At 54.3% G+C, this 10,137-nt stretch overlaps 1 protein-coding gene across 1 annotated transcript; it reads left to right on the top strand.

Moving 5' to 3' along the window:
• Positions 1-1,210: 1,210 nt before the first annotated feature.
• On the top strand, positions 1,211-9,624 carry Vsig8 (V-set and immunoglobulin domain containing 8). Its single transcript, XM_032915501.1, has 7 exons — positions 1,211-1,424; positions 5,556-5,731; positions 6,197-6,398; positions 6,525-6,746; positions 7,445-7,564; positions 7,866-8,064; positions 8,928-9,624. Exons 1-7 carry the CDS (start codon positions 1,376-1,378, stop codon positions 9,211-9,213), a joined length of 1,254 nt encoding a protein of 417 aa, XP_032771392.1. The 5' UTR covers positions 1,211-1,375; the 3' UTR covers positions 9,214-9,624.
• The last annotated feature ends 513 nt before the right edge of the window (positions 9,625-10,137 follow it).

Raw genomic sequence — 10,137 nt, forward strand, 5'->3', positions numbered from 1 at the left:
TGTTGCATGAGGCTCCTCAGAACTTACATCCTATTGGATAGTCCAGGAATCCAGAGCAGGTTAAGGAACTGTCCTGAACCCGTGGACCAACCAACAGTAGCTGGCCTTCCCCCTTCTGCTGGCTAAGACCCTCCCGCCCTGCCTAGAACTGTGCTGGCTTAGTCACTGTGACGGCTGGCTGCCCAGTCCAGGCTTTGAGGGTCTTCGTTCTTAGGGGATTCTGATTCCTATTAACACTGGGCCTACATTAAACCTTCAAGACTTGGCTGAAATACCAAGAAACCCAGAAGAAAGCAAACCGAGGGGCTCAGTCTTACCCTCATCCCCGTGAGAGGTGTACACACTCATCTGACCTCCTGTCTTGCCTACCTCAAACATTCCCTCAGGTTACACAGTCCCTCCCTCCCTCCCTCCCTCCCCATGCCCTCATCCCTCTTCTTCAGGCCTCAGTGAACTGATAAAGGTTTGTGTGGGAGGTAAGGATCTAAACCCATCACAGCACTTCCTGCTCTCTGGGATCCTTGAACTCGGGGATGACCTTTGTGTCAGCAAGAATGGAGAAACAGTAGCGTGGGAAGACCCTATGCTTACACACACCCCTTCTTTCCCTGGGTGCTTCACTCCCTTTACAGGGACAGAGAAAAGCTACATTCCCGTATCTCCTGTTATCTGGGCTTCCCTTCTAAGTCCCAGCGTGGCAGAGGGATCCCTTTTCTGATACACTTTCTTTCAGACCTGACCTGGAGAGTAAGGGATGCTTGAAGAGATTGGGACCCAGAAATCTGGGTCTGCAGTGGGAGGGTGTGTGAGACTCAGGGCCATCTTTGGTCAATGTTAACTCTACGAATGCTGACCATCCTTCCTCCCCAAATCTGGCTTCTCCTTCCTCTTTCCCACTTCCCCCAGGGAAGGAGGCAGCCAATGAGTGGTGAGAGGAACTCCGTGGACGCTGGAAAATGGGGCGACTGTTGTCACCCCGAGGACTTGGCCATGAGGAAGTGGAGGTTTAACAGGTGCCTAATTACAAGTCCCGCTGGTCACCCAGCACCACTCTTGGGACAGGGAAGAGCTTGGGTGAGGGCTGGGTAATGCCTGGGTAGGCCATCCTGTCACCCTGCTAATTAGGGCTACTTGGGCTCCTCCCCAAGGCGGGGACCAGGCCCCCTCCCTCCTATAGAAATAACTCCGGCTGCTCCTCAGCTCCACACTCATTGCACCTTCCTGCCACCCCGGGCAGTGTCTGGGCCCTCTGCTCCCCTCCCTCCACCTGCCCCTTCCACCCACTACCACCACCACCACCACCACCACCACCACCACCACCACCACCGGCCCACTGGAGCCCAGCTCAGGCCGAGAAAAGACCAAGCCTAGAGACATGGGAGTTCGAGGAGCGTTCCATCTACTGCTCGTGTGCCTGAGCCCAGGTATGGGGCTGGGCAGGGGTAGAGATACCCAGCATTGTGCCGACGGTCAGGGATGCTCGGGTCCTCACAGCGGAGCCTCACAGCGGAGCCTCACAGCGGAGCCTCACAGCTGATCTAAGAGGCACCGGGTGGGACCATCTACTTTGCCGATACTGATTTAGACACTGCCAAGGGGGCTTCTTCCCAGGAGAGCCCGTACCTGAAGGCTTGGGGCAGTGCCTGTGTACAGAGGCTTTGGAATAGATCTTCGTGGTAATTGACAGCCCGTGTAGCTCATAGATTGTGTGCAACGTGACTTTAGTGCTGTTCCCACGCTGGGAGCTGGAGACAGGGCTTGCTTGGAGATCTGGGGTTAGTTGTGGGAACTGCAGGTGGGGTAGGAGTCAGGTGAGCAGCAGCTCTGGGTGGGGGCTGAGGAGGAGTCTGACAATGATCTGTTTCCCTAAGACAGTCTGGGTGTTCTTCCCAGTGGAAGGGCCAGCCCTCCCCAGCCGGGGCATTGGGCAGGAAAGCTGTCTGCTTTGAAAGGGCTCCACATGCTTTGTTGCTTCCATCATAGCTAGTAAGAACCCAGGCCTGACACCTCGGGTCTACAAGAGCCCCCAGGTGATGCCTCTTCTGGGATGAGGCTGAGAGGATGTGGACAGGATGGATGGGGCTCCCAGAGCCCTTTCACCTCTCTGGGGCACTGGTAGAAGGCAGGGCTCAGCTTTGGGTACTATGGCCGCCTGCCCGGGATTGAGCAAGTCCCGACAAGGGACATTCTATTGAGTACTGCAGAAAAGAGCCTGGAGACCCTCCTGGGGGGCGGTCTAGATGTAGGATGAGGTCTGAAGGAGGAGGGAGGGAAGGGGGTTGTTAATATGCATACCTCTGTGTGTGTGTGTGTGTGTGTGTGTGTGTGTGTGTGTGTGTGTGTACATACGTGTGGTGGCTGTATTTCTGACAAGTTGTATGCTGCTCTCTTTGTCTGGTAAAGGCCCCTCAGGCAGTGCCCACTGAAGGATCCGTGGCTGTGCCAGGAGAGCTGGGGCATCTCCCTGTGTTCTATATGTGTGTGGGTATGTGGGCTAGATGCTTGCTTCGTGAAGTCATGCGCCAAAACTTTCTCTGAGCTGCCCTTTTCTTCTCTTTTCTCCTTTCAGTTTGAAATTAGCTTGAGAACTCAGAAATAGGGTTTCTTAGCGGAGCACAGACACTTACAGAGCTGTCTCTCCCCACAGACAGTAGTCAGCCCTGGAGACTTTATAGGGGACAATCACCAGTTCCTTGAACAGCCTCTCGACTTCCCCTTGCCCCTCTCTCCTCCAGTCCTCTTACCCAGCACTCTTTCCTACGCTCGCTTTCACCCCGATTCGTCCTTCTACACAAGTCTCCCTTTCCTCTTAAATTCCCTGGAAATCCTTCCTAGGTGCCACAGCAAGATAAACCAGAGTGATATGCCAAAGGGGTGGGAGGAGGTACAAAACGGCTGGAACCCTTGGGAGGAGCTGAGGAAACATCTAAGGACACCGAGGAGCTAGGGTGAGGCTCTTTGGCTGAGACAGTTGAGGCAATACAGCCTAATGCAGGGTAGAGGCTTTCTATTCCAGATCTCCCCCTCCCCCCCCCCCGACCCCTTTCTCTGAATACTTACCCTCTGCCTGGCTGACCTCCGTGGTGCAGGGAAAGAGAATCCTCCCAGTTGTCCGCTGTTCCCAGTCGTTCATCCCCAGGGTGGAGACTCTGCTCTCAGCAGAATTCTGGCTCATCCCTGGCTTGCCTCTCAACGCCCCAGGATCTGACAGATGGCATCAGGATCCTTATCTTAGGAATGAGCTGGTATTCTCTTGGCCCAAGGCTGGAAGAGGCCTCTCCAGGTCCCGTTAGAGTCCCAGAAGCTAGGCTGCCTGTTCGAGGTCAAGTTGAGGTCTTTTCAGGTCGTGGAGTGGATGGGGGCTAGCCATGGTTAAGAGGGGCAGGTCCAGTGCCGCTTAAGATGTTGGGGGACATGTAAGGTCCTTGCTAGCTTCTCCAGAGCCAGGCTGCACCTGGAACTCGGGGCTTCTGCAGATATGTCTGGTCTTGAATGGACGCGCAGGAAGCCACAAGAGCGTGCAGTGGGTGTGTCCTAGGCTAATGTGTACTCTGTTTGCCTGTGTGTGTCTGTGTATAGATCCAGTAGTTTTTGTGTGTAAGGAGGAGACTGCATGGGCATATATTCACATTTTGAGGGCTTGAAGGAACATGCTTCTGTCTATTTGTTTTGCCTGGGACAGCAGTATATGGTGTGTGTGTGTGTGTGTGTGTGTGTGTGTGTGTGTGTGTGTGTGAGAGAGAGAGAGAGAGAGAGAGAGAGAGAGAGAGGGAGAGACTCCTTAAGATTTGGGCTTGGGATTCCCAAAGAGCATGTTTACTCAAAAGGACCATCCATAGACGAGCTTGGTGAGGGTTTTGTAGAAGGAGTGCTTCGGAGACTGAGGAGCTAGGGAGCTGAGTATCTAGGGTGGAGCCCTGGGTTCACTCCCCCCTTATTCTTCTCTAGGTCTAACCGGTTGGGGCCAGAGCTTGCCTGGGGCTTCAGGGTAGGGAGGGAGAGGAGCTCAGTCCCTAAGCTTCCTGATCCTGGCTCTAAACCTTGGGCTCCTGCTCTGACTCAGTGGCAGGAGGGGCCCGGGTGGGAGCAAGCAAGTGGGAGCAGCTACACTGGAACCACACAATCACACAAGGAGGACACACAGTCTACAGCATCGTATTTCCCTTTACAAGGATCATTCTAGGAAAAAAGCTGCCATAGACAAAGACATACACAGGAACAAGGCCAGGCTCTAGGCTACAGCTGCCCCATGTCAAGCAAAGACACATACTTGCTCTTAGAACACTCAGTCAGCATGCATTATCATACACAACACATATACACCCACCACCACCACCACCACCACCTCCACCACACCAGCATACACAGATATACTCATGATTTTTCAGAATGGAAAGAGACCTGAAGTCACTATACCCACTCTCCTGCTTCTGGCTAGGGCACTTCACTTGACCCAGATAGGGCCTAAACCCAGCCCATGCAGGTGGCTTTTAAATAGCCTGTTTCTTCCAATAAAACATCTAAGGACTCTGGGTGTTCACACACACACACACACACACACACACACACACACACACACACACACAGAATCATGCAAATATGAAGGCAGATATCCTACATGGCCATGTGCATGGACATCTTGGCAGCTACGAATAGACATGAACATTTGAGTGTGTGTGTGTGTGTGTATTCATACATGCAAATGCACAATTATGTATACACACAAGAAGAACACAAGAGCTCTGTGTATGTAAACAATACTCAAATGCTCATCTACACAAGTCTGGAACATGTACACAAGTTCACAAGGATGCCCAGACACTGCCATGTGAATAAACAAACAACATAAGTATTGCTCATGCCAGCACACACACACACACACACACACACACACACACACACAGACACACACACAGACACACAGATAGACACACAGACACACACACACAGACAGACACACACACAGACACACACAGACACTCACACACACACAGACAGACACACACACACAGACACACACACAGACACATACACACACACACAGACACACACACACACACACACACACAGACACACACACACACACACACACACACACACACACACACAGACACACACACACAGACACACACACAGACACACACACAGACACACACACACAGACACATACAGACACACCACAGACACACACACAGACACACACACACGCAGACACACACGCACACACACACAGACACAGACACACAGAGACAGACACACAGACACACACACACACACACACACACACACACACACACACACACACACAGACACACACACACAGACACACACACAGACACACACACACAGACACAGACACACACACACAGATACAGACAGACAGACAGTCACACAGACACACAGAGACACAGACAGACAGACAGACACACACACGCAGCCCCTCATCCTATGGAAGCCCACTGAGCTCCTGTTGATAGGTAGCAGAGTGGTGGAGACTGACAGCTAAGCGTCTTTGTTTCTATTCTCTCTTTACCACCCTCTCTACCCTTCACCAGCACTGTTGTCCGCTGTAAGGATCAACGGGGATGGCCAGGAGGTCCTGTTCCTGGCAGAAGGTGACAATGTGAGGCTAGGCTGTCCCTACATCCTGGATCCTGAAGATTATGGTCCCAATGGTCTGGATATTGAGTGGATGCAAGTTAACTCAGAACCCTCGCATAGGGAGAATGTGGTAAGCGCTTGGCACAGGGCTCTCTGTACTCTATGATGTCAACTTGATGGGGAGCCAACGTCCCGAGGGAGAAGGAAGGTAAAGGAGGAAACCAGGGCCTTGAACTTCCTTCAAGATCTCCCAGGGAGTGAGGCAACAGGGATGAGAACCATCCAACTGGGAGTCAAGCCAGCCAGTTTCTCTACCTCCTTGTAGCCCATATCAAGATGTGTGTGTGTGGGGGGGGATTGAATGTAGGCCCTGGCTTTAGAAGGTCCCAGTCTGACCTTACATTTCCCCAGAATATCTAGCCCCATCTGCTCTCACTCACTCGGTAAGAGGCCAGCGTGCCTGACAGCACCATATACTCAGATTCAGTTGAGAAAGCTGAGCCTTAGAGAAGGTCAATGAATTGCCCACGCATCTCACGCAACGTTCGTTGGCCTGGCTTGTCTCAACAGCTCTGTTTTCCTCTCTACTTCACAGTTTCTTACTTATCAAGACAAGCGGATCAGTCACGGCAACCTCCCTCATCTGCAGCAGAGGGTCCGCTTCGCAGCCTCAGACCCCAGCCAGTACGATGCCTCCATCAACCTCATGAACCTGCAGGTGTCTGACACAGCAACCTATGAGTGTCGGGTGAAGAAGACCACCATGGCCACCAGGAAGGTCGTGGTCACTGTCCAAGGTATGACGAGATTCTTCCGGGCTCCCTTTTTTTTCCAGGCTCCAGAGCCAAGGGCGGATTGGCCACCGTGAGCCTAGCTCGGGCTTTTGGCGGAGTCTGAGCTTACAATTGCCTGCCTTGTTACAGCACGTCCTGCCGTACCCATGTGTTGGACTGAAGGCCACATGTCAAAGGGCAACGATGTAGTGCTGAAGTGCTTTGCCAACGGAGGCTCTCAGCCCCTCTCCTACAAGTGGGCCAAGATCAGTGGGCACAGCCACCCCTACCGAGCTGGGTCCTACCACTCACAGCACAGCTTCCACTCTGAGCTTTCTTACCAAGAGTCGTTCCACAGCTCCATCAACCAAGGTGAGGGGGCCTGGCTGAGGGAGGGTGAAAGAAATCAGGGGATTGGGAGCTGGAGGCTGCTGGGGACTTCCAGTGGTACCAAGTCAGACCTGGCAGACCTGTGAGAGGCTGCTTGTTCATTTGGGCACGTCCAGGCAGCTGCTATTGAGGGAAGGAGAGAAAGTGCCAGTGGAATGCCAGTCAAAAGCAGCATGGGTAATTTGGCTAGGATGCTGATTGGTAGTAAATCTCAGGCAAGTGGCTTAACACCTCCGTGTGGCAGATGAGAAAGGGAATACTTACTGGTAACTGCCATCACTGGTCTGTGAGGATTCAATAGGATAGTGTCTGAGGCTCCTAGCACTTAGAGAATCGGAATAATCACCACAATCAAAGAATAACGAAGCCAGAGGGTACCCTACAGCTCCTCTGGTCTAACCTTGTCTTCACTTTACAAACCAGTGCTGAGTCAATGTATTTCTTTAAGGTCACAGGGAATTAATGGTGGACGCTGTCTTCTTATTTTTCTTCTTCTGTCTCAGCAAGGGGATATGGGCCAGCTTGAGTGAAGCGGACTTGTGGGTGCTTGTGTACACCATCCATGTTTTTACGGTGGCATTTCATGCTTCATCCCATAGGGGCTGGGCAGGGTAGGACTTCTCAGAGATCGTTTTTATTTTCTCTGTCTCAGTATCCCTCTGATGCTCTTCCCATTCCAGGCCTGAGCAACGGAGACCTGGTGTTGAAGAGCGTCAACGCGGACGACGATGGGCTGTATCAGTGCACAGTGGCCAACCATGTGGGCTACAGCGTCTGCGTGGTAGAGGTGAAAGTCTCAGGTAGGTACAGCAGCCCTAAGAATCCCCTGGCTTGGGGAAGGGGGAGGGCGGGCTCGGGCTTGGATTGCAGGTACCTAAGCTCTTTTTCGGAGTCTCAGCTGGTTGCCCTTCTACCGGGGTCAGGCAAGGTCTTTGTTTAGAGCAGCGGGAAGCCTCCTGCAGATTCACCTAACCCTCACCTTCTCTCCTCCCCCCAGCTTCCTCACCGAGCATCCCAGGGGCCTGGGTTCTTTCCCACAGACATCTGCCCTGGCATGTGCCAGGCTGTCAGAAGCCTGACTCCCTCCACTTCTCTCCACAGACTCCCAGCGTGTAGGCATGATCGTCGGCGCAGTGCTGGGCTCTTTGCTCATGCTAGCCTGCCTGGCAGTGGGCATCTGGGGGCTCATCTGCTGCTGCTGCGGAGGCGCCGGGGCCGGTGGTGCCCGAGGTGCCTTCGGCTACGGGGTCGGCGGCGGGGTCGGCGGAGGGGCCTGCGGCGACTTGGCTAGTGAGATCAGGTAAAACCTGATGCATGCTGCATGCTGCTGCACGGCGGGGGACCGGCGCCCTGTCCTCTTCACCCCTGCCTGCCATCGGCCGGCTGGGAACCCCATTCTCGCCATCGCCATGGAGTGCTGGGACTTCAAGCATGTCGACCTGCCCACTCGCCGCATGGCTTTTTCTGTCTTTCCCCTTCTCGCTCCAGTCTTCACCTCTGCTCCTTGCTTTCCCCCTTCCTTCTGTCGTCTATGCACCCCCCCCCAGGTCTGTCTGGCCTAGACTGTAAGCTCGTGGAGGGCAGGGACCACGTGTTTTCACCTTTCCCTTGTATTGCGCCGGCAAGAACCTCGACATGCCTATTTAAGAAGCGCTACCACCAATAGTGCTCATAACTTACATTAGAAGCAATCTAGAAATAAAAATAGAACAAGAATAGCCGTGCTAATGATTGCAATGCCTTGGGGTCAGAGGAAAGGAAGAGCGAGGGACAGGAGGCGAGGAGAGCTTGCTGGAGTTCAGGCGAGGGTTCGTTAAGGAAAGGAGGGACATCGTTCCCGGATTACTAAGGCTCCCTTTTAGCCAAACATTAGAAAGGGACAGAGGGCAACCTGACTGGGACTGCCCGCCGTGAGCTGGGACACTCGAGGACAAACAGAGTGTGAAAAATGGGGATGGTGGCATGGGGGCGCTGCAGGGTCGCTGGCCCAGGAATGTGAAGAGAGAGGAGAGTTAAGTTGAGGTCCAGAGAGCGAGAGGTGGTCGGGCAGGCGGAGGGGGGCGCGGGAGATGAGAGGTTGCCAAGAGCCCCCAGCTCTGCCCAGGCCGTGCCAACGCCGCGCCGTGGAGGAGCCAGCTCACGCGCCCGCCTGTTGTTTTCCAGAGTGGACGCCGAGGCGCCCGGGTGCAAGGCCAGCGGGCGCGGCAGCCGCGTCACCCACCTCCTGGGGTACCCGACGCAGAACGTCAGCCGCTCCCTGCGCCGCAAGTACGCGCCTCCGCCCTGCGGCGGCCCCGAGGACGTGGCCCTAGTGCCCCGCACCACCTCTGCCGCCTGCGAAGCGGGTCCCTCCCCGGTCTACATCAAGGTCAAGAGCGCGGAGCCGGCCGACTGCGCCGACTGTGCCCAGGTCGAGCAGCGCTCGTGCAAGGACGGCCTCTTAGTGTGAGCGCGCAGCACCGGGCTGCGCCCCGGCTGGGAGGCGGTTCGGGGGCTCTCCGCCCGCAGCTGGGGACAGGTTCGGGCCAGCAGACTTGGCTCTCATCGGCCACCTAGCGGTGGTAAGGGGGTTTCCCTCTGAGAAGCCAAGGGGGGCAGAGCCTCCTCCTCTCGAGTGGGAGGAGATTGGGGGGATAAGAAGACAGTTCGGAGCCTTCCCTCAACCCTGGGCTCCAGGGATAGTATGGGAGAGGAGCGCTGTCGGTATCCCAGAACCGCAGAGGTACGAGCCAGATGTTCCCAGCCAAGGCAGAGGGCCCCCCAGCCTTGGGTAGGTGGATGTCAGGGCTGAATTGTTCTGTGTGTGAGATCTGAGCTCTGAGGCAACAGTGTTAGCACAATAAAGAAGCTTAAAGACTGACATCGAGATGGCTGTCCCGTGTTCCTAGAAGGGCTGGGCGTGGGGTGGGAAAGCTTGGCAGGATGATATGTGCTTCCTTACTTCCTATCGGAATCTTCGCCTTCCCATCCTATAGGGAAAGCCACGGCTGGAAGGAGACATAGTTCTACCCCTTCACAGTACGAATGGGGAAAGTCCTTTAGAACAGACTTTAAAATTCCAAACCCATCTTTCATCTCTTATTCTAGAAGAGGAAACAAATGGGAGTGGGCAGGTGTTAGAGGTGACCTGCACATGCTCTCCGGCCGTCTCATCATTCTCTTCTCTCCATCCATCTACCTAATCCGAACTCCTTGATCTCTCCCAGGTATATGCCTCCCTTTCCAGCAGCCAGGGAGGGATCTAAACTCATTCAGACACTGGAGTAGGAAGACCCGAGGATACCTAGTTCAGCCCTCTTTGATGGGAAGCTTAAGTTTATTAGACACCCACTCAGTGCCAGGTGCTTTCAAATAGTTTATTTTGCTTACCTCT

The sequence above is a fragment of the Rattus rattus genome, chromosome 10, assembly GCF_011064425.1.
Source record: "Rattus rattus isolate New Zealand chromosome 10, Rrattus_CSIRO_v1, whole genome shotgun sequence".
Taxonomy (NCBI): Eukaryota; Metazoa; Chordata; class Mammalia; order Rodentia; family Muridae; genus Rattus; species Rattus rattus.